Genomic DNA, 24,942 nt, shown 5'->3' on the forward strand with positions numbered 1-24,942 from the left:
AGCACCATACCCCCATATCCCCCAGCGTTGCCCCCCCCCCCCCTCCCCCGGTGCTCCCCGTATCCTACAGAGGGGAATCACTTCATCTATTCGGTTCCTCTTAGCGACATTGAAATAATGATTTGCTGATTTCTAACAGAGAAAGGACAAAACGCGAGAAGAAAATGGCAAGGTGAGATCTCCAGAGCGGCCGTGTCACCTTTATTGTCATGTGCTTACCAATATGATCTCATCAGACACCAGTGACATCACACGTCGGTACCTCATTCCATAGTGATGTCACTGATCCATTGCTAGACTGGCCCTGCCATACCGGGCGGCAGAGGGGCCGCACATCCCCCCCCCCCCCCCCCGCGTCTTACACGTCATCCTTCAGGCTGTTATTGCAGTCAGATTCTCATGTTGGCACAAGTGTAAACCCAAAATCCAGCCATCTTTTCCTCAGCTGGGCGTGCATATTAATGTGAGGTTAGAGAACAAAACGCGATTTAAAAGCAAACAAAGACCTCAAAAGAGCAGCTTCTCCCCTGGAACAGTCTCGGGTCCACAGAGCAGAGGGCGGGGTCCTGCGTCCAGCGCCTTTAGTTGTGTGATGTGCAGGGCCCAGCAGGACGTCACCACAGGAGCGCTGCCGAGGCCGCTGGTTCTTCATCTACTGACAGACTCCCGCTACTATCAAGACTGCACCGTCCCTTTAAGATACCACATCCCTCCATAACACACACAACAGTCCTGAAACGAGAACAATCAAGGGTTAACACGTTAGGTAATCTACTGCCGAGTGTGAACAGGCCTGAAGCGGCAGATCCCACATCAGTACAGTGTGAGCAGCGGGCCGGGCGTGGATCATGTGAGCAGCGGGTGACCGGCGTCATGGTGGCCGCAGGGATCGCACCGCTGTCTGGCACTCCTCGCTCTAGAGTTGGGCTTCTCTAAGATGGAGGATCTGCTCGGGACCCCTGGAATCCCCAATCCTTTAGTACAGTCCTACAATCTGCTGCAGTCGGTGGCTCCTTGTCCGTATGACAGGGCTGATCTGCGACACCAAGTACAGCGGCTGGACTGGACTCCGCCCTATAAACAGCTGATCAGCCAGGGCCGGGCGTCAGACCTCGCCATCTTTATGGATGATCTATCCTAAGGAAAAGTCAGCACATCCCTGAAAACACTTAAGTCGGCCACAAATTGCTCAAAAGGATCTGCTGGAGAAGGGAGGTGACTGCCGATCCCCGGCCCCGGCTGGTCAGTGTAGGCGACGCAGCCAGATTAATATGGGAGGAATACATCTCTATAATAAGGGTTGGTCCGGGGTCGCGGTGTCCGGCCTGTTGGCACCCGAGGAGTTAATTAGCGCCAGTAAACACAGAGCACTGATCTGCTAAGCCAATTACTAGGGCTTGTGTGAACAGTGCTTAATAGCCCAGGGTCACTTCTCACCTTCAGCACCTTGTCCAGCTGCTGCTTACTGACAGTCTCCCCAAACTCCTGGCTCATCCGCGCCTGGATCATGTTCCTGCGTAACCGGTGGCCCTTGGAGAAGAGTTCCAGCAGGGCCTGTCTCTCCTAGGGCACAAACAGAGATCAGCCGGGGGGGCAGGAGACCACCCAAGTAGCCCGATTATTAGGAGGCCCCTTACCTTGTCGTAGGAGTCCCCGCAGCTCCACAGTGCAAACACTTTTTGTTCCTCAGGAGTAGCCGAGCTCTGAGGAGGAAACTAAAAAAGAGAAAATTTATAGAAATTGTCGAAAATCCGAGAAACGCCCCGAAAATCCCATCAATGGCCGAACATTGCAGAACACAAAGTAATGCTGGTAAATATAAGAGACGGAACCTCCCCGTGTGCTCCGGGCCTCGCAGGGTTAAGGGGGGGCTCTAGCAATGTTCTGCGCTCACAGGATCCTCGTACTACAAAGCGCTCAGCTGCCAAGACGACTGATCAGCGCCCTGCGGTCCGTGGTTGGGGATGGGGGGGGAGCGATGGTTGGGGGCTCGGTTGTGCGGTCCGTGGTTGGGGGCTCGGTTGTGCGGTCCGTGGTTGGGGGGCTCGGTTGTGCGGTCCGTGGTTGGGGGCTCGGTTGTGCGGTCCGTGGTTGGGGGGCTCGGTTGTGCGGTCCGTGGTTGGGGGGCTCGGTTGTGCGGTCCGTGGTTGGGGGGCTCGGTTGTGCGGTCCGTGGTTGGGGGGCTCGGTTGTGCGGTCCGTGGTTGGGGGGCTCGGTTGTGCGGTCCGTGGTTGGGGGGCTCGGTTGTGCGGTCCGTGGTTGGGGGGCTCGGTTGTGCGGTCCGTGGTTGGGGGCTCGGTTGTGCGGTCCGTGGTTGGGGGACTCGGTTGTGCGGTCCGTGGTTGGGGGGCTCGGTTGTGCGGTCCGTGGTTGGGGGGCTCGGTTGTGCGGTCCGTGGTTGGGGGGCTCGGTTGTGCGGTCCGTGGTTGGGGGCTCGGTTGTGCGGTCCGTGGTGGGGGGCTCGGTTGTGCGGTCCGTGGTGGGGGGCTCGGTTGTGCGGTCCGTGGTTGGGGGGCTCGGTTGTGCGGTCCGTGGTTGGGGGCTCGGTTGTGCGGTCCATGGTTGGGGGACTCGGTTGTGCGGTCCGTGGTTGGGGGGCTCGGTTGTGCGGTCTGTGGTTGGGGGGCTCGGTTGTGCGGTCCGTGGTTGGGGGGCTCGGTTGTGCGGTCCGTGGTTGGGGGCTCGGTTGTGCGGTCCATGGTTGGGGGACTCGGTTGTGCGGTCCGTGGTTGGGGGGCTCGGTTGTGCGGTCCGTGGTTGGGGGGCTCGGTTGTGCGGTCCGTGGTTGGGGGGCTCGGTTGTGCGGTCCGTGGTTGGGGACTCGGTTGTGCGGTCCGTGGTTGGGGGGCTCGGTTGTGCGGTCCGTGGTTGGGGGGCTCGGTTGTGCGGTCTGTGGTTGGGGGGCTCGGTTGCGCGGTCCGTGGCTGACTAACCTCTCAGACGCTCTGGTCGCTGTATACAGACTGGACCCAGCGCCTGATCTAACACTATATTTCCACCACACAAGGGGTTACAGAGGACCCCTCCCCTCCCCCGGACTCCCTATGACAGCGATATACTGACGTCCTTCCTTAGTACGCGGCTTTTTCTGTCTTTATGACATTTCCCTCTGCGGTCGGACACTGTTCAGATGGCGCACACGTCAGACTGACCCATCTGATGAATGAGACCTGGACTGTGACTGCAGGAATGGCTCCATTAACCCCCTGATAAACGTAACACCCCCGAGCCCCTTCCCCGTGGCCTGACTATCAGTGTGCACAACATTCGGGGAGGATCTCGCTGCCGTGCACATCGCCCCGCCACAATCTTATCCTGGGCCCCAAATCCCCAGAACATAAAGGGTTACTGTAGTCACTTTGGGGATAAAGCAAATCCTTCATGAAATCAATGAGCTGTCCGGGCGATTGTTCGGGGGAGTCTTTGTGTCACTGACCTAATTCCAGGGCCCGGTCTCTGCGCCCGCCCGGATTATATGAGAAGGTGGCGGGACAATGGGAGTCTGTCAGAGGGAAACATTCCAGCGCTCCCGTGCGGCCCGCTCCGATTTCCTTCTAATCCTGGCTGGCATGTAAATGGCCTATTGTGATGGGTAAGACTCCGCCCTAGAGATGGTGTAACCCCGAATATACACGGATACCCGACAAAGGAGCCCGCACTGCCCCCAATACTGTACATGGTGCAGACAGGAGAGACGCCAGGAATCAAAGATTGTTAGGATGCAAGGAGTCCGAAATTCAGCCAATGTACACACTGGACCCCCCACCCTCTAACATGGGGCCGGAGAGCTTACACCTCAAGAATCTAAGTTTTCCAGTCCTGGGGGTTAAGAGTCGGTGACTGAGCACAGAACAGGAAGATCCCGGGCACCCGCACGACCGCCATGAAAAGTACGTGCAGGTATAAAGCCCCTGAGAGGCGGCTAATAACACACATGGTCACTAAGGGGTTAAACCTTTATACCGATCCGTCATCAATATCAGATCAGCGAGCGCCCACCAATCAGCTGAAGGAAGGGGACACAGCTCCGCCCCCTAATAGCAGCTGATCGGTAGGGGTGCCTGGAGGATCGGATAAAGATACCCCGGACTCCATCCAGCCCCGGCCATGAACATGGGGCAGACGTCGCACTAGTCCCCTGGCCCCATCATGCAGTAACCCATGAAATGCTGGAGATACTTACAGGCACCAGAATCTGTTTACAGCCGGAGCTTAAAACCGTTTCCTGCAACATTTTGTCGGAGATGCCGCTGAAGAGAATGTGCCCCGGAGGGAGAGCGGCCAGGTGGAGGTTGAACAAGCGCTTGAGTTCGCTCATGGTCAGCACATACTGTTTCCTGAACGTGGACACCACAAACTCCAGCAGTTCTTTCCCAACAGGGTCCTTATTATCTCCATTGACGGACTGGTCGGAGTTCTCGCTGCCGTGGACGCCATTGGCCAGGCCGTTATTGAAGCTCTGGTAGGCGGAGGTGTCCATGCTGTCGTCGTCACTCACAGGCTCCTCTTTAATCTGAACGTCGGCCACTACAGTCACGCTGGACGCCAGTCTGCTCTGCTCCTTCTTCTTCTGCAAATCCTTCTCTAGCCGCGCCTGGTTCTCCTTGGCTTTGGCCCTGGCGATGTTCAACACTTGGTCCCCGGTGATCACAGTGGAGGAAGCTGCCAAAAATAAACCAAAATAAGAAGACGTGTCCCAGATCCGTCACATACAACCCAAGACCAACCCAAGGAGCCCCTGCGGCAGATTCCAGGGAGTAGACGGAAAGAACAGCGTCTCGTGCTGCACCGTCAGGGGTCCTTGGTGGAGTCGGAGGCCCAAGTCATGTAGAAGGCAAACGTCAGCTACAGCCCGAATACAACACCAGGAGGAGGCTGGAGAATATACCGGGATGGAGGAGGCCGGAGAATATACAGAATATACCGGGATGGAGGAGGCCGGAGAATATACAGAATATACCGGGATGGAGGAGGCCGGAGAATATACCGGGATGGAGGAGGCCGGAGAATATACCGGGATGGAGGAGGCCGGAAAATATACCGGGATGGAGGAGGCCGGAGAATATACAGAATATACCGGGATGGAGGAGGCCGGAGAATATACCGGGATGGAGGAGGCCGGAGAATATACCGGGATGGAGGAGGCCGGAGAATATACCGGGATGGAGGAGGCCAGAGAATATACAGACTATACCGGGATGGAGGAGGCCAGAGAATATACAGAATATACCGGGATGGAGGAGGCCGGAGAATATACAGAATATACCGGAATGGAGGAGGCCAGAGAATATACCGGGATGGAGGAGGCCGGAGAATATACCGGGATGGAGGAGGCCGGAGAATATACCGGGATGGAGGAGGCCGGAGAATATACCGGGATGGAGGAGGCCGGAGAATATACCGGGATGGAGGAGGCCGGAGAATATACCGGGATGGAGGAGGCCGGAGAATATACCGGGATGGAGGAGGCCGGAGAATATACCGGGATGGAGGAGGCCGGAGAATATACCGGGATGGAGGAGGCCGGAGAATATACCGGGATGGAGGAGGCCGGAGAATATACCGGGATGGAGGAGGCCGGAGAATATACCGGGATGGAGGAGGCCGGAGAATATACCGGGATGGAGGAGGCCGGAGAATATACCGGGATGGAGGAGGCCGGGGAATATACCGGGATGGAGGAGGCCGGGGAATATACCGGGATGGAGGAGGCCGGAGAATATGCAGAATATACCGGGATGGAGGAAGACGACAGGGCTGAGATCTCACCAAAGGCTACACAGCGGCGGCGACTAAGTACCCCATAATAAAAAGTAATAAATCTCATCCTCCATCCACTGCAAACTGGATATAGAGGCAAACACAAAGCTGCACACGAGGTATAGGTAGATATATATGTGCAGGTATCTATATATGTATATCAGCCATGTTATGTTATACAGTATGTGTATGTTCCGTTATGTATGTATGTCCAGGATCCTATGTATGTATGTTCCGTTATGTATGTATGTATGTGCAGGATCCTATGTATGTATGTTCTGTTATGTATGCATGTATGCTGTGTACGTATGCCCAACTCCCCAGTGTGAATACCCCATAAGACGTCTGTGCCGTTACCTGAGGACACTTCGCTCTTTTTAGACGTCGCATCTTCTTTTGACAAATTAAAGACTTTCTCTAACCTGGGAAGACACAGATATCAGACAGTGAATGGAAACTCAGCCCATAAACACCCGAAATCTGGTTACAAATAATCCTGCCAGCCAAACCCTCTTCTGACTATTCCCCAGTTTCCCCGGACATTGCACAGAATAATAAATAATAAGTTTTGGGGTTTGGAAGGCGGGAAGTCAGAAATGCAGATCGAGAACTTCCTCGGATGGGAAGGGGTTGTGCTGACCATTCAGCAGGTCGCCCGTCTGACCGCTCCTCTTGTACCTACTTGGACTGGACGCCCCTCCATAGCATTGACTGTCTCTGCACCACGTCCGGATGCTTCTTCATAAAGTCCTCGTCATACGGCAGCAGAAACTCCCAGCCCTTATTAATCCGGGGCACGGCCATCTGGTCCAGGAAATCCTTCACATCTTCTTGGCAGAGCTAAAGGGAGAAACAAGAAGTCAGGACTCCCGCGCCGCTCCTAGCCGCCGGCCGGGGTAAGAAGTCTGCGCTGATCTGGATGTGACCTAGGGCGGTGTTCACACTGTAGTGGCCGTGTGTTACAGCAGAGAGGACTACGCCCTTATATACAGGCACATATAGCAGTATCATGGTGACGTATGGCGATGTATACACACAATGTCACAGGCTTTCACCACTATGTATAACGCTAAGTATGAATACAGCCCAAGTAGGCGCACACGTGTCCCTGTACCGTCCTCAGCCCATCACTCCCATCCCCCGGCCATGACACCTTCTTACCTTGGTCACAGTCGCCACCTCTTTCCTCACCACCCAGCGACCTTGTGTGAACTTCCACATCTATAAAACAAAAACCAGCAGTGACAACGATTTAGTAAGGTAAAGGTGACATGCGGGGTGCGGTATTATTTATCACACAATGGCGGCACAGTGATCCAATATTACTAGGAGATAGAAAAGACCCCAAAAAGGAAAGTCTAGTGGAGAGGTCGGGGCGGCCATTGTGGTAACCTGTATGATAGAATATGGGTCATCAGCCCATTCAGCCACATATACTAGACGTGATCATATACAGGGCCTTATACTATGTACGTGACCATATACAGGGCCTTATACTATGTACGTGACCATATACAGGGCCTTATACTATGTACGTGACCATATACAGGACCTTATACTATAGACGTGACCATATACAGGGCCTTATACTATAGACGTGACCATATACAGGGCCTTATACTATAGACGTGACCATATACAGGGCCTTATACTATGTACGTGACCATATACAGGGCCTTATATTATAGACGTGACCATATACAGGGCCTTATACTATGTACGTGACCATATACAGGGCCTTATACTATGTACGTGACCATATACAGGGCCTTATACTATGTACGTGACCATATACAGGGCCTTATACTATGTACGTGACCATATACAGGGCCTTATACTATGTACGTGACCATATACAGGGCCTTATACTATGTACGTGACCATATACAGGGCCTTATACTATGTACGTGACCATATACAGGGCCTTATACTATGTACGTGACCATATACAGGGCCTTATACTATGTACGTGACCATATACAGGGCCTTATATTATAGACGTGACCATATACAGGGCCTTATACTATGTACGTGACCATATACAGGGCCTTATACTATGTACGTGACCATATACAGGGCCTTATACTATGTACGTGACCATATACAGGGCCTTATATTATAGACGTGACCATATACAGGGCCTTATACTATGTACGTGACCATATACAGGACCTTATACTATGTACGTGACCATATACAGGGCCTTATACTATAGACGTGACCATATACAGGGCCTTATACTATGGACATGACCATATACAGGGCCTTATACTATAGACGTGACCATATACAGGGCCTTATACTATGTACGTGACCATATACAGGGCCTTATACTATGTACGTGACCATATACAGGGCCTTATACTATGTACGTGACCATATACAGGGCCTTATACTATAGATGTGACTATATACAGGGCCTTATACTATGGACATGACCATATACAGGGTTTTATATTATAGACGTGACCATATACAGAGCCCCCTTATCCTAATTATAGGGGCTCAACAGGACAATGATAATGAGGATCACGTATCGGGGTCAGACAGCCTGTAACCCTGCAGGGGCTGCGTCCTCTCCTCATGTGGCCATGCTGCAGCCCAAATACCTATAACCTATATATATATACAGTGCACGGGGCTATACGTTGTGCAGCCGATCCGCTATTGACAAGTGTCATCAGTATTAGAGTCCGGGAGACTCCTTTAGACTCCTGTAGTTTTATACTTACAACAAAATCTCTTCCTCGACACAAAACTTCAGCAGAGACCCCGCTGTGCGGACTGGACGACTCTTTTGGATACAGAACATCACTGGAAACAAAGCAGAGAAGAGAGACGTGAGGAGAGACCGAGACCGGCGCAGGCAGAGAGACAGACAGGACAGACGCAGACAGATAGACAGACAGGACAGACGGGCGCAGACAGATAGACAGACAGGACAGACGGGCGCAGACAGACAGATAGACAGACAGGACAGACGGGCGCAGATAGACAGGCACAGACCAAGACTCCTCCCCCAAAGGGCAAAGGTCACACCAAATATTGCTTGGATTTATAGTTAACTTCATTTTAATTGGAAAAATAATCTATTAACCCTTCTATTTCTGAAAGCTTTCTTACTGTGCAGCATGTTTCCCAGGTCTGCCTAATAATTATGCCATGTAGTGTGTGTATATATATATATATATATATCCCTCTGACACCCGGTACTGCCATTACCACTTACTATGACATTCAGGTATATACCACTGTATATAGCTCTCACCTCTTGACCACCCAGTTTCCTTGCACCAACATCGCCACCTGCTGTATGCACCGCAGCACTGCAATAGATTCTGTTCCCGCTGCCATTAACCCCATGAGGTTTGCAAATGGTATTACTTTAACTGCAGACAAAAAAGGAAAAAAAAAAAATACTATAAAAGAAATTCCAGGGAAAAACTTTCCATACAGCAGATCTGACCCTAGGAAACTAAGGAGCGGTGAAATGTCCACAGCAGAAGCTAAAAAATAATTAGGACCTAAATCTACCCGAGACCTCGCTCAGACGAGTCTCTGAACTAGGTGGCCGTCCAAGACATGACTTTAGGACACAGGGGGTTAATCCAGTCACCCCGTCCTCTCTATCAGCAGCGACAGTATCACCCCCTCCGGCCATGTGCAGCGATACTGTAGTAATACCGTCACTGTATAGAGGTAATACTGACACTGTACTGTAGTAATACTGACACTGTATAGAGGTAATACTGACACTGTATAGAGGTAATACTGACACTGTATAGAGGTAATACTGACACTGCACTGTAGTAATAACGTCACTGTATAGCAGTAATACTGACACTGTATAGAGGTAATACTGACACTGTACTGTAGTAATACTGACACTGTATAGAGGTAATACTGACACTGTATAGAGGTAATACTGACACTGTATAGAGGTAATACTGACACTGCACTGTAGTAATAACGTCACTGTATAGCAGTAATACTGACACTGTATAGAGGTAATACTGACACTGTACTGTAGTAATACTGCCACTGTATAGAGGCAATACTGACACTGTATAGAGGTAATACTGACACTGTACTGTAGTAATACTGACACTGTATAGAGGTAATACTGACACTGTATAGAGGTAATACTGACACTGTACTGTAGTAATACTGACACTGCATAGAGGTAATACTGACACTGCACTGTAGTAATAACGTCACTGTATAGCAGTAATACTGACACTGTATAGAGGTAATACTGACACTGTATAGAGGTAATACTGACACTGTACTGTAGTAATACTGACACTGCATAGAGGTAATACTGACACTGCACTGTAGTGATAACGTCACTGTATAGCAGTAATACTGACACTGTATAGAGGCAATACTGACACTGTATAGAGGCAATACTGACACTGCACTGTAGTAATAATGTCACTGTATAGCAGTAATACTGACACTGTATAGAGGTAATACTGACACTGCACTGTAGTAATACTGACACTGCATAGAGGTAATACTGACACTGCACTGTAGTAATAATGTCACTGTATAGCAGTAATACTGACACTGTATAGAGGTAATACTGACACTGTATAGAGGCAATACTGACACTGCACTGTAGTAATAATGTCACTGTATAGCAGTAATACTGACACTGTATAGAGGCAATACTGACACTGCACTGTAGTAATAATGTCACTGTATAGCAGTAATACTGACACTGTATAGAGGTAATACTGACACTGCACTGTAGTAATACTGACACTGCATAGAGGTAATACTGACACTGCACTGTAGTAATAACGTCACTGTATAGCAGTAATACTGACACTGTATAGAGGTAATACTGACACTGTATAGAGGCAATACTGACACTGCACTGTAGTAATAACGTCACTGTATAGCAGTAATACTGACACTCTATAGAGGCAATACTGACACTGCACTGTAGTAATACTGACACTGTATAGAGGTAATACTGACACTGTACTGTAGTAATACTGACACTGCATAGAGGTAATACTGACACTGTATAGAGGTAATACTGACACTGCACTGTAGTAATAACGTCACTGTATAGCAGTAATACTGACACTGTATAGAGGCAATACTGACACTGTATAGAGGCAATACTGACACTGCACTGTAGTAATAACGTCACTGTATAGCAGTAATACTGACACTGTATAGAGGTAATACTGACACTGTATAGAGGCAATACTGACACTGCACTGTAGTAATAACGTCACTGTATAGCAGTAATACTGACACTGTATAGAGGTAATACTGACACTGTATAGAGGCAATACTGACACTGCACTGTAGTAATAACGTCACTGTATAGCAGTAATACTGACACTGTATAGAGGTAATACTGACACTGTATAGAGGCAATACTGACACTGCACTGTAGTAATAACGTCACTGTATAGCAGTAATACTGACACTGTATAGAGGTAATACTGACACTGTATAGAGGCAATACTGACACTGCACTGTAGTAATAACGTCACTGTATAGCAGTAATACTGACACTGTATAGAGGTAATACTGACACTGTATAGAGGCAATACTGACACTGCACTGTAGTAATAACGTCACTGTATAGCAGTAATACTGACACTGTATAGAGGTAATACTGACACTGTATAGAGGCAATACTGACACTGCACTGTAGTAATAACGTCACTGTATAGCAGTAATACTGACACTGTATAGAGGCAATACTGACACTGCACTGTAGTAATAACGTCACTGTATAGAGGTAATACTGACACTGTATAGAGGCAATACTGACACTGCACTGTAGTAATAACGTCACTGTATAGCAGTAATACTGACACTGTATAGAGGTAATACTGACACTCTATAGAGGCAATACTGACACTGCACTGTAGTAATAACGTCACTGTATAGCAGTAATACTGACACTGTATAGAGGTAATACTGACACTGTATAGAGGCAATACTGACACTGCACTGTAGTAATAACGTCACTGTATAGCAGTAATACTGACACTGTATAGAGGTAATACTGACACCGTACTGTAATATTTGTTTGGCTAGTGGGATATTGGTCACACGGCTGAGGCCCCGGTAGAGGACACTCCTGCTCCAGTACATTCATCTCACTGACACGGATTACTCGCTCGGTACAAACCATTCTTCATCAGGATCTTTATTTGGTCCGCCAGCGGTAACGTCCTCAGTTGCGCCATTGATAGGACGTTGCTTGGAGCGACCGGCTTTTCACTGTTTGGGGGAAATACGTAATTGGTTACCCAGACATTATATACATCAGATTCGTGGCCGAGTACAATGAACGGACGGCCAGAAGACGTATAGAACTGGCTAAATATAAGACTGAAGATCTAAAGCCGTCACCGGGGGAGGGGGATTGTAGCTCATATTGTGATATCTACTGCGGCGACGTTCACACCTGCTCTGGACCCCATTACAGTCACCCTGATGGACCCCGTTATAAATGAATGGGGTCCATTGTAACCTCCCGTTCAGGGCTCTGCCTCTCCGTTGTTCTGGTCCCCCAATACACTGGCAGCGCTAGTATGAAACTACATGTGACGGCCAACTCTCATCATGTCTATGGCCTGTGTTAGGAGAGGCAGTTACATGAAAGACATGTTGTGGGTCCGACTGTCTGGGGTCTCATCGCTCAGAGCGGTCTCATCCCCTCTCCACATGAGAGCCCGGCAGTCACACAAAAACAGGAGAAATACTTACGTTTCTTCTTCAACACTCGGAGGCATCAGCATCTGTAAGTATTCACTGGAATACAAGAGATCGTGTCATCAGAGTGTGAGAAATCCGTCTACATACACAAGACGTACTCGCTGCATCAAGACTCGTGTGACAACTCCAACCACAGACGTAAAGCTATCCCTCTATCCCTCAGGACTCCCTCATGTGCAATGTCCGGAGTGCAGCCAAATGTGGGCCACACACGTATAACCCCTGACCTGGTGACCACTGACCACATATCCTGTACCGAGCCGTCTACGTGGCCACAATACATTTCAATGTGCAGTCTGGGATTTCCTGACCTGCTTGGTTCTGATTTTTTGTTTTTAACCCTTTCTTATGTCCTCGGTTGTTCCGAAAAGGGAACATATATAAAAAAACCCATCCTATTAATGCCGTCTTAAAGGGGCTATGCCATTACAGACACTGATCCTGTATCCTGACGCCTGGAAATCCATTCACTTCTATGGTGTTGCCAGGACCACAGTGAAAGGCCAATCCATAAGTATGACTAGTGCACTGGCGGGAGGACCCAGGAGAACCCGTCCAGTGCCCGGGAGTCAGACCCTCGGCTATAGACACTTATACTCCGTCCTGTGGCAGGGACTGCAATGCAACAGCTCCTGTAAGTAAATTCTCCCATCATAGCACAGAAAGAAGAAATGTGAAAGCTTCAGCAGGTTGCAGCAGTTTCCTATAAAGCCCTTTGGCCACGGCCACGCAGCCACAGTGCAGGCAGAGATGGCCGCGCTTGTGCAGGACTCTAATCACTTGCACCACTGTTCTGAACATGGCCGATGTTGCCTGCTCAGCCACATAGTGATCGGCCATCTCGTCCTTCACAGAGGTCACCAGAGGGATCCACATCAGCCCTTGCAGAGTATCCTGTGAATGTGGCAATAAACCTATAGACACTGACCTGGGGGATTTCATCAGCTCCTGGTTCTCGGTCATGGTCTGATTTTGGCAGAGGAGATATTGCCTTTCATGTTCTGAGCGACTGTCCTGGAATAACAATAAATCTCTTAATATCTTTTATCAAACGTTTCCCTGTAATACAGGAAGGCAAAAAATAATAAAAGACGAAAAGCAGATTTGCATCGTGACCTTGACCCCGCAGTAGTGAAGGTGCACCCAGGACTCCTCGGCCTGCTTCTTCTGAAGAAACTCGTAGGACTGCGCCCTCCGCTGCTTGGCCTGCTCAGACTCTGGCCGGGAGAACCGAACCTACAAGGAGATGCCGGACACTTACAGACAGATCCGATCACTAAAGAAGTCACACTGGAGACTCAGAGGAAAGAGAGCACAAGCCAGATATAGTATCTGCGTATAGCAAAGTCACATGACCAGAACGGACCAATCCTGGACGAAACCACAACAGAAAAAAACGTCTACAAACAGTCTAAGACCAGGCGAAGGTAAACCTGTGCAGGGTCCCCTGTATGGTGTCCGGATATTCCAGGAGCGGCATGTGAGGAGTTACATTACTGACCATTATATAGAAATGACATTCTGCATTACAGAAGATTTTCCCTACAGCTGGCATTTGTAGTTCTCCCACGATTGGTGGATGGAAACCGGATACAGACACCGGAACCGGAGGAATCTGCTCCAATCGTCCCATTTATTCTGCACCGAGCAGGACTTCTATACAGACAGACAGACTGACGTCTGCCAATGGAGACAACGTGCATGGGCTGTGATACAAGGATTCTATTTGGCTCCACTCCAGGTTTTTTTTCTGTCATCTCCCTCTACTCGCTCCTCTCCCCCTGCTCTCCATAGACTTCTAGAGGAGTTATCCAAATTGTGTCACCTGCAGTCTGTCTGGAGATGAATATAACAGAGGGAGAAGGAAACAGCCGGGGAAGAGGAGGAAGACGCTGCCCACTGATAAGACAGATCAGAACGTTTCCTACAATCTCCTGTACAAGTCATCTAGGTCCAGTCTGGTGAAGCAACAAGCTAAGAAATACCAAGAATATCACAAGACACTGAATACAGTCAAGGACAAGAGTTACCACGTAAGACTTACAGTTACTTGCTTGACGTCATCCTCACCTTCATCCTGAGAGGAATCACCAGCTGAAGAAAGACAAGACACCGACAAGTCTAAGACTCGGCAAATACAGAAACCTACATAGGTTTTTTCTGTCCGCTTGAAAAGTCAGACATCTTTGGGAACGGACAGTTAAGGACAGGCACGGAGTGTAAAAGACGCACCCGATCTCCATTTAAATCCATACAAAATGTCACGGACACAGCGAGTGTCTGATAGTAATGTCTGCGCAAGATTCTGAACAGACATTAGCAGCGGACACTAGCTGTCACTGACGGTAGTGTGAACGCCCCCTAACATGTTGCCTGCAGATTATTTTGTATATTTTCATTGTGACCGGTTCCCTCTATACACAGGATCTTTATTACTTACCGTCATTTGCAGCTTCTCGCTCTCGATATTTCGTATCTGCTTTGTCTAAATATGTGAAACTGGGCCGTAGCTGCAAAATCCCCTGCAGAGGAGTTACATGGATTTCACCTGCATTAGAGGAGGAAAAAAAATAAAAAAAATCACTATAAACCACGACAAGAGAAGCCTAAAAAAGCTGATCTGGGATCCAGACACACACACAAAAACTGATGACCTATCCACATCTAATCCACCCGGACAGGTTACCGGAGCCGTGTACAAGGAATATGCCAGAACCAGCTCAGTGCAGCTGCTACGGTGAGGGTCTATGTACACATGTCTCTGCTCTGCACACGTCTCTGCTCTGCACACATGTCTCTGCTCTGTACACTACACGTCTCTGCTCTGCACACTGCACACATGTCTCTGCTCTGTACACTACACACGTCTCTGCTCTGTACACTACACGTCTCTGCTCTGCACACTGCACACATGTCTCTGCTCTGTACACTACACACGTCTCTGCTCTGTACACTACACATGTCTCTGCTCTGTACACTGCACACATGTCTCTGCTCTGTACACTACACACGTCTCTGCTCTGCACATGTCTCTGCTCTGTACACTGCACACGTCTCTGCTCTGTACACTACACACGTCTCTGCTCTGTACACTACACACGTCTCTGCTCTGTACACTACACACGTCTCTGCTCTGTACACTACACACGTCTCTGCTCTGCACATGTCTCTGCTCTGTACACTGCACACGTCTCTGCTCTGTACACTACACACGTCTCTGCTCTGTACATGTCTCTGCTCTGTACACTGCACACGTCTCTGCTCTGTACACTACACACGTCTCTGCTCTGTACACTACACACGTCTCTGCTCTGTACACTACACACGTCTCTGCTCTGTACACTACACATGTCTCTGCTCTGTACACATGTCTCTGCTCTGCACACTGCACACATGTCTCTGCTCTGTACACTACACACGTCTCTGCTCTGTACACTACACATGTCTCTGCTCTGTACACATGTCTCTGCTCTGCACACTGCACACATGTCTCTGCTCTGTACACTACACACGTCTCTGCTCTGCACATGTCTCTGCTCTGTACACTGCACACGTCTCTGCTCTGTACACTACACACGTCTCTGCTCTGTACACGTCTCTGCTCTGTACACTACACACGTCTCTGCTCTGTACACTACACATGTCTCTGCTCTGTACACTACACACGTCTCTGCTCTGTACACTACACACGTCTCTGCTCTGTACACTACACATGTCTCTGCTCTGTACACTACACATGTCTCTGCTCTGTACACTACACATGTCTCTGCTCTGTACACATGTCTCTGCTCTGCACACTGCACACATGTCTCTGCTCTGTACACTACACACGTCTCTGCTCTGCACATGTCTCTGCTCTGTACACTGCACACGTCTCTGCTCTGTACACTACACATGTCTCTGCTCTGTACACTACACACGTCTCTGCTCTGTACACTACACATGTCTCTGCTCTGTACACTACACACGTCTCTGCTCTGTACACTACACACGTCTCTGCTCTGTACACTACACACGTCTCTGCTCTGTACACTACACACGTCTCTGCTCTGTACACTACACACGTCTCTGCTCTGTACACTACACATGTCTCTGCTCTGTACATGTCTCTGCTCTGTACACTACACACGTCTCTGCTCTGTACACTACACATGTCTCTGCTCTGCACACTGCACACATGTCTCTGCTCTGTACACTACACACGTCTCTGCTCTGCACATGTCTCTGCTCTGTACACTGCACACGTCTCTGCTCTGTACACTACACATGTCTCTGCTCTGTACACTACACATGTCTCTGCTCTGTACACTACACATGTCTCTGCTCTGTACACTACACACGTCTCTGCTCTGTACACTACACATGTCTCTGCTCTGTACACTACACATGTCTCTGCTCTGTACATGTCTCTGCTCTGTACATGTCTCTGCTCTGTACACTGCACACGTCTCTGCTCTGTACACTACACATGTCTCTGCTCTGTACACTACACATGTCTCTGCTCTGTACACTACACATGTCTCTGCTCTGTACACTACACACGTCTCTGCTCTGTACACTACACATGTCTCTGCTCTGTACACTACACATGTCTCTGCTCTGTACATGTCTCTGCTCTGTACATGTCTCTGCTCTGTACACTACACACGTCTCTGCTCTGTACACTACACATGTCTCTGCTCTGTACACTGCACACATGTCTCTGCTCTGTACACTGCACACGTCTCCCCTCTCTGTACACTGTAATGGTGCCGGGGCTCTGCTTCCATTCACAGTTGTATACCTTGCATACAGGGTCACCCTGCTGACTGGTGCGCAGTCCGGGTGTCAGAGCTCCTCACATTAGATACTGATGACCCGTCTTGCAGAACTCCAGTGAATAAATATTCAATACAGAAAAGCTGAGATTTCCGTCTTATGTCTCTAAGCTTTGGGGATTCCAATGATACTGCAGGTGACCGCGGCACAACCTCCTCCACTACAGGCGCAGATTCTATCCATATACCTGACACCTAAAATCCTCTAACACCCTCTTATGATATGTGCCAGAACAGTCACTGCAGTGATCAATAGACAGACCTTTCCGATAAAACGCCACCGCGTAGCGAGACGTGTTACTGGCAGCTTGTATGGAGGAGAAGGTTTGCTTGTCCATAAGTTTTCTAGAATAAAATATAAAAATATTAGTAAAATTACTTTATTACAGAGATCGCATCACATTTATAACCTGCTGCACACCCCGGCCAGACGGAGAGGCCGGCGCCCCCCTCCAATACAGAGAGGCCGGCGCCCCCCTCCAATACAGAGAGGCCGGCGCCCCCCTCCAATACAGAGAGGCCGGCGCCCCCCTCCAATACAGAGAGGCCGGCGCGCCCCCACAATACAGAGAGGCCGGCGCGCCCCTACAATACAGAGAGGCCGGCGCCCCCCTCCAATACAGAGAGGCCGGCGCCCCCCTCCAATACAGAGAGGCCGGCGCCCCCCTCCAGTACAGAGAGGCCGGCGCCCCCCTCCAGTACAGAGAGGCCGGCGCGCCCCCACAATACAGAGAGGCCGGCGCGCCCCTACAGTACAGAGAGGCCGGCGCGCCCCCACAATACAGAGAGGCCGGCGCGCCCCTACAATACAGAGAGGCCGGCGCGCCCCCACAATACAGAGAGGCCGGCCCGCCCCCACAATACAGAGAGGCCGGCGCGCCCCCACAGTACAGAGAGGCCGGCGCGCCCCTACAGTACAGAGAGGCCGGCGCGCCCCCACAGTACAGAGAGGCCGGCGCGCCCCTACAATACAAAGAGGCCGGCGCCCCCTCCAATACGGAGAGGCCGGCGCGCCCCCACAATACAGAGAGGCCGGCGCGCCCCCACAATACAGAGAGGCCGGCGCGCCCCTACAATACAGAGAGGCCGGCGCGCCCCTACAATACAGAGAGGCCGGCGCGCCCCTACAATACAGAGAGGCCGGCGCGCCCCTACAGTACAGAGAGGCCGGCGCGCCCCTACAGTACAGAGAGGCCGGCGCGCCCCTACAATACAGAGAGGCCGGCGCGCTCCTACAGTACAGAGAGGCCGGCGCGCCCCTACAATACGGAGAGGCCGGCGCGCCCCTACAGTACGGAGAGGCCGGCGCGCCCCTACAGTACAGAGAGGCCGGCGCGCCCCTACAGTACAGAGAGGTCGGCGCGCCCCTACAGTACAGAGAGGCCGGCGCGCCCCTACAGTACAGAGAGGCCGGCGCGCCCCTACAATACGGAGAGGCCGGTGCGCCCCTACAGTACAGAGAGGCCGGCGCGCCCCTACAGTACAGAGAGGTCGGCGCGCCCCTACAGTACAGAGAGGCCGGCGCGCCCCTACAATACGGAGAGGCCGGTGCGCCCCTAAAATACGGAGAGGCCGGCGCGCCCCTACAGTACAGAGAGGCCGGCGCGCCCCTACAGTACAGAGAGGCCGGCGCGCTCCTACAATACGGAGAGGCCGGCGCGCCCCTACAATACGGAGAGGCCGGCGCGCCCCTACAATACGGAGAGGCCGGCGCGCCCCTACAATACGGAGAGGCCGGCGCCATATGAATAATAACAAGCCATTCACTGATGTATTTGGCCTAAATGAAGGACTTTTACACATTGGCCCAGATTTACTCTTGAGGTCAGGACAAGACACTGCAGATCTTCGGAGCATCTTGTTTGGGATTTTTCCCCTTCTAGACATGTGATTGTGGATTCTCAGAAGGAGAAGAAATTTCTGGCTCAGCTTAAGTCAAATGAGAAGGTCTTATAAAGAGACTGGACTGTCCTAAGATCTGTTGGGTTTATCATTCTGGTGAATTTCAGGACTCAGTTTGCACTGTCAGTAGTGCACGGCCATCCTCACACTCATATGGCAGCAATAAAGCCGCCATCCCCTTTAAGCCTTCGCTAGGGGCGCTCACCGCCTGCCTGTATGAAGACGGCAAGAAAGTAAGGTGAAGGAATTCTTACATGTATATCTATATACACATCTATATACTGCTGGACCCTAGCCGATATACGTACGAGGAGTAGGTGCTGGTCTCGTCGCTGCAGGTGCCGTCCACATTCAGTGCGATCTGTTCTCCTTTACTACGACAGTAATTCGGACTCATCGTATTTATGGCCATGTCAAGCTCCACCTGAAACACATCACAGAAGACGTCGTCACATCTCAGAGCCGAGTCTGGAGGAAGAAACCTCCTCTGTCATCCCCCACCTTCTGCTGCTTTGGTTTAATCCTGGCCGAGAGGTGCGGGACGTCGTCATAATTCATCATCAATGGCCGGATCGGATACTTGGGAAGAAGAAACAACAGTGAGATGGTGGGAACTCCAGAAACAAGAGGTGGTCTCAGGGGGGGGATATTGGGGGGTCTGTGGGATATTGGGGGTACAGACACTAATCGGTTGTGTCAGGCAGACTGAGGATACTAAATCTGTAACGGGGCCCCCAGACCGTGCCATGTGGGGTACATCTTATGTGGGACCCCTCAGGGCCCAGGAGCTTCCTCTGCAGCCCGGACTCTGTCCACTGTATAGCGGCCGTGCCTAAGATTTATGTGAGCACGTCCAGCGGCCGCCCCTGCTGGGAATCCTTACAGTACAATGTGAATAGAGGCCGATACCTGGAATAAGTACAACTTCTCCGCCAGGCTCTTGGCCAGATAAACGTCCAGCTGAAAAACAGAAAGGAGAACATTAGGAAGAACGAGAGCGCGAAGAGAAGATCTGCAGACCCTGCCGCAGGGGCGATACAGAGGAGGAGGCAAATACAGCGGACGGGTACACAGGGCGGGGGCCTCTCCACTGCCGGGTACACAGCGCGGGAGCTCTCCACTGCCGGGTACACAGGGCGGGGGCTCTCCACTGCCGGGTACACAGGGCGGGGCCTCTCCACTGCCGGGTACACAGGGCGGGGCCTCTCCACTGCCGAGTACACAGGGCGGGAGCTCTCCACTGCCGGGTACACAGGGCGGGGGCTCTCCATGGCTGGGTATACAGGGCGGGGGCTCTCCATGGCTGGGTATACAGGGCGGGGCCTCTCCACTGCCGGGTACACAGGGCGGGAGCTCTCCACTGCCGGGTACACAGGGCGGGGGCTCTCCATGGCTGGGTATACAGGGCGGGGGCTCTCCATGGCTGGGTATACAGGGCGGGGGCTCTCCATTGCCGGGTACACAGGGCGGGGCCTCTCCACTGCCGGGTACACAGGGCGGGAGCTCTCCACTGCCGGGTACACAGGGCGGGGCCTCTCCACTGCCGGGTACACAGGGCGGGGCCTCTCCACTGCCGGGTACACAGGGCGGGGGCTCTCCACTGCCGGGTACACAGGGCGGGGGCTCTCCATGGCTGGGTATACAGGGCGGGGGCTCTCCATGGCTGGGTATACAGGGCGGGGGCTCTCCATGGCTGGGTATACAGGGCGGGGGCCTCTCCATGGCTGGGTACACAGCAGCGGGGTCTCTCCATGGCTGGGTATACAGGGCGGGGGCTCTCCATGGCTGGGTACACAGCAGCGGGGTCTCTCCATTGCCGGGACATCCAGCGTTTTGAAACCCTTTCAGAGCGTTTCCTCCGGTCACTGACCCCCCGACATTGTGGCTGAGATTTTGCTGAGCAGATTATTTATCTCAAGACATGAAAAAAAAATAATTTCTAAAAAACATTAAAGGGGTTCTCCGTCACTGGAATATCGAAAACAGATTCAGAGGAGAGACCATCAATATCCATTTGGCAGGTGTCGTCACTGAATACCAAGCACAGCGCCTCACACTGTATAGTGGCCATGCTTGGTAACGCATCTCAGCCTATTCACTTGAATGGGACTGAGCTTCAAACAGGTCATGTGACGAATGTGCTGCCAGCGGAAGCCAAATAAAGCAGCTGATCTGTACAGTCTCGTGTACTAGAACCCGACCAATCAGATACTGATGACTTATCCCAATAGGCCCCCAATATTTAGGCCCTGGACCCCCTCCAGGCTGCGGCCACATGCTGCACTACATCTGTGTGGCTATAGGTGGCCACAGCGTTGGGACCCCACCAGTAGTGTCAGCAGAGCGGCCGCACCGTCACAATGGATCGTTGCTACCTCTTGTATAATTGGGTCGTCATCTTCATTTTCCATGCTATAGTCAGACACAGCAGCGCCCCCTATGGAACCTATAGAAAGAGAGCGGACACGTGTCAGAACACATCACAGGAACAAGCAGGTAAGACAGGTTATATGTGGAGGACCCCGCAGCACACGGCTGACCGCTCTGACACCTGCTATGGGGGTTGTATGTGGAGGACCCCGCAGCACACGGCTGACCGCTCTGACACCTGCTATGGGGGTTGTATGTGGAGGACCCCGCAGCACACGGCTGACCGCTCTGACACCTGCTATGGGGGTTGTATGTGGAGGACCCCCCAGCACACGGCTGACCGCTCTGACACCTGCTATGGGGGTTGTATGTGGAGGACCCCGCAGCACACGGCTGACCGCTCTGACACCTGCTATGGGGGTTGTATGTGGAGGACCCCGCAGCACACGGCTGACCGCTCTGACACCTGCTATGGGGGTTGTATGTGGAGGACCCCGCAGCACACGGCTGACCGCTCTGACACCTGCTATGGGGGTTGTATGTGGAGGACCCCGCAGCACACGGCTGACCGCTCTGACACCTGCTATGGGGGTTGTATGTGGAGGACCCCGCAGCACACGGCTGACCGCTCTGACACCTGCTATGGGGGTTGTATGTGGAGGACCCCCCAGCACACGGCTGACCGCTCTGACACCTGCTATGGGGGTTGTATGTGGAGGACCCCGCAGCACACGGCTGACCGCTCTGACACCTGCTATGGGGGTTGTATGTGGAGGACCCCCCAGCACACGGCTGACCGCTCTGACACCTGCTATGGGGGTTGTATGTGGAGGACCCCGCAGCACACGGCTGACCGCTCTGACACCTGCTATGGGGGTTGTATGTGGAGGACCCCCCAGCACACGGCTGACCGCTCTGACACCTGCTATGGGGGTTGTATGTGGAGGACCCCGCAGCACACGGCTGACCGCTCTGACACCTGCTATGGGGGTTGTTTGTGGAGGACCCCGCAGCACACGGCTGACCGCTCTGACACCTGCTATGGGGGTTGTATGTGGAGGACCCCGCAGCACACGGCTGACCGCTCTGACACCTGCTATGGGGGTTGTATGTGGAGGACCCCGCAGCACACGGCTGACCGCTCTGACACCTGCTATGGGGGTTGTATGTGGAGGACCCCGCAGCACACGGCTGACCGCTCTGACACCTGCTATGGGGGTTGTATGTGGAGGACCCCGCAGCACACGGCTGACCGCTCTGACACCTGCTATGGGGGTTGTATGTGGAGGACCCCGCAGCACACGGCTGACCGCTCTGACACCTGCTATGGGGGTTGTATGTGGAGGACCCCGCAGCACACGGCTGACCGCTCTGACACCTGCTATGGGTGGTCTGTCGTCGCGATCCCCCTTTGTGCTCATTTTTAAGGGGCTTCAATATGTCCCAGTAACTTCAGTGCCAGCGGCCAAGGACCTGAGCAGGGACCCCGATTCTTGAGGTTAGGGGGGTCCTCTGCTGCCTGACCCCCAGAGCTCACACTCTTATACCATATAGTTCCCATCACGTGCAGACATGGCGCCGCTCCTGACTCACCGCTACATTACAGACACTCCCAGAGATCTCAGGTCCGGGATCTCACGTACTCGCCTCGCCCGGACGCGGAGATCAGGTAGCTCGGCCTGTTAACCCTTCATGGCATCCAATCCACTGAACAACATGCCCAGACCCCTGTATACGATCCAACATGGCCGATCACGTCGTGTCAGGGAGGAGTCGGCGCACCGCCATATACATGCGATGGTTGGCCGGTCTTACCCCGATCAGCAGGATCTCTGTTTGTTTGGGCAGCTATAGGAGACGCTGTCCGAGGTCTACAGCGCAGGCCGCAGTCCGATAGCCCCTGGGTGTAATGGAGGACGTTCTCACCGCAAGAGGCCAAAGACATCAGGCCTGAGGAGAGGACACCGGACGTCACTCACATGACTAGAGACATCTCCGGGGGCCTCCCTTAGGCCTCAGCGGTCACGTGTGGCAGAACAAACACCTCGAGATATAGATAGATACACACACACACATACATACACACACACATACATACACATACACACACACATACACACACACACACATACATACATACACACACACACACACACATACATACACACACACATACGGCCATACGAGGCTCATCACCAGCTTGCCGAGCTCCTGAATGGTAATACAGCCAGACCATAGAGTCACTAGGCAGTGCAGACGTCTGTAGTAGTCACCCAGCTTTCCCAGCCCCTGATTGGTAATACGGACAGACGTCTGTAGTAGTCACCCAGCTTTCCTAGCTCCTGATTGGTAATACGGACAGACGTCTGTAGTAGTCACCCAGCTTTCCCAGCCCCTGATTGGTAATACGGACAGACGTCTGTAGTAGTCACCCAGCTTTCCCAGCCCCTGATTGGTAATACGGACAGACGTCTGTAGTAGTCACCCAGCTTTCCTAGCTCCTGATTGGTAATACGGACAGACGTCTGTGGTGGTCACCCAGCTTTCCTAGCTCCTGATTGGTAATACGGACAGACGTCTGTAGTAGTCACCCAGCTTTCCTAGCTCCTGATTGGTAATACGGACAGACGTCTGTGGTGGTCACCCAGCTTTCCCAGCCCCTGATTGGTAATACGGACAGACGTCTGTGGTGGTCACCCAGCTTTCCCAGCCCCTGATTGGTAATACGGACAGACGTCTGTGGTGGTCACCCAGCTTTCCTAGCTCCTGATTGGTAATACGGACAGACGTCTGTGGTGGTCACCCAGCTTTCCCAGCCCCTGATTGGTAATACGGACAGACGTCTGTAGTAGTCACCCAGCTTTCCTAGCTCCTGATTGGTAATACGGACAGACGTCTGTGGTGGTCACCCAGCTTTCCCAGCCCCTGATTGGTAATACGGACAGACGTCTGTAGTAGTCACCCAGCTTTCCTAGCTCCTGATTGGTAATACGGACAGACGTCTGTGGTGGTCACCCAGCTTTTCCCGCTGACAGAGCTGCAGGGCCGGAGCAGTGTATCAGTCACCCAGCCGGTGTGAGATAATACACAGGCCCCGGTGTAGCCTCCAGTCTAGGCAGCAGAGTCACCCTATGCCCCGGGCAGTAGCAGTGTCCGGGCCCGGAGGCCTCTCCTCCTCCTCCAGTCTCACCTCAGTACACCGCGTCTCTCTCCCCACAGTCTCGCCGGTGTGTGAGCAGATACCCGGGCAGAGCTCAGGCGGCCGCCATACTAATACAGACACGTGGGGAGCGGCTCCTCTTACCCACAATGCAGTGCGCGCCCGCCGGGCCAGTCACTG

General features: G+C 52.2%; 1 protein-coding gene across 2 annotated transcripts; it reads right to left on the bottom strand.

Moving 5' to 3' along the window:
* Window positions 1-216: 216 nt before the first annotated feature.
* On the bottom strand, window positions 217-24,880 carry POLR3E (RNA polymerase III subunit E). 2 transcript variants are annotated; one of them, XM_075283770.1, is made up of 21 exons: window positions 24,793-24,880; window positions 21,608-21,678; window positions 20,142-20,192; window positions 19,734-19,811; window positions 19,541-19,656; window positions 17,593-17,675; window positions 14,954-15,061; window positions 14,558-14,607; window positions 13,630-13,749; window positions 13,442-13,527; window positions 12,505-12,549; window positions 11,924-12,015; window positions 9,029-9,149; window positions 8,493-8,574; window positions 6,922-6,981; window positions 6,443-6,600; window positions 6,118-6,182; window positions 4,184-4,662; window positions 1,638-1,715; window positions 1,438-1,563; window positions 217-732 (listed from the first exon to the last, which is right to left on the bottom strand). In XM_075283770.1, exons 2-21 carry the CDS (start codon window positions 21,641-21,643, stop codon window positions 676-678), a joined length of 2,091 nt encoding a protein of 696 aa, XP_075139871.1. In that variant the 5' UTR covers window positions 21,644-21,678; window positions 24,793-24,880; the 3' UTR covers window positions 217-675. The 2 variants fall into 2 exon arrangements, with proteins under 2 accessions (XP_075139871.1, XP_075139872.1); XM_075283771.1 differs by lacking the exon at window positions 21,608-21,678.
* Between the last annotated feature and the right edge of the window lie 62 nt (window positions 24,881-24,942).

The sequence above is a fragment of the Leptodactylus fuscus genome, chromosome 8 (genome assembly GCF_031893055.1).
Source record: "Leptodactylus fuscus isolate aLepFus1 chromosome 8, aLepFus1.hap2, whole genome shotgun sequence".
Taxonomy (NCBI): domain Eukaryota; kingdom Metazoa; phylum Chordata; class Amphibia; order Anura; family Leptodactylidae; genus Leptodactylus; species Leptodactylus fuscus.

What these genes read in the sequence shown, in the direction of transcription:
- POLR3E (XM_075283770.1), bottom strand. Translation starts at nt 21,643, where the DNA reads ATGGAAAATGAAGATGACGACCCAATTATACAAGAG. An exon ending in GAGACCAGCACCTACTCCTC is followed by an intron (nt 17,676 to 19,540) that starts GTACGTATATCG and finishes ATTTTATTCTAG; the next exon opens with AAAACTTATGGACAAGCAAA. An exon ending in GAGCTGATGAAATCCCCCAG is followed by an intron (nt 12,550 to 13,441) that starts GTCAGTGTCTAT and finishes CTTGTATTCCAG; the next exon opens with TGAATACTTACAGATGCTGA.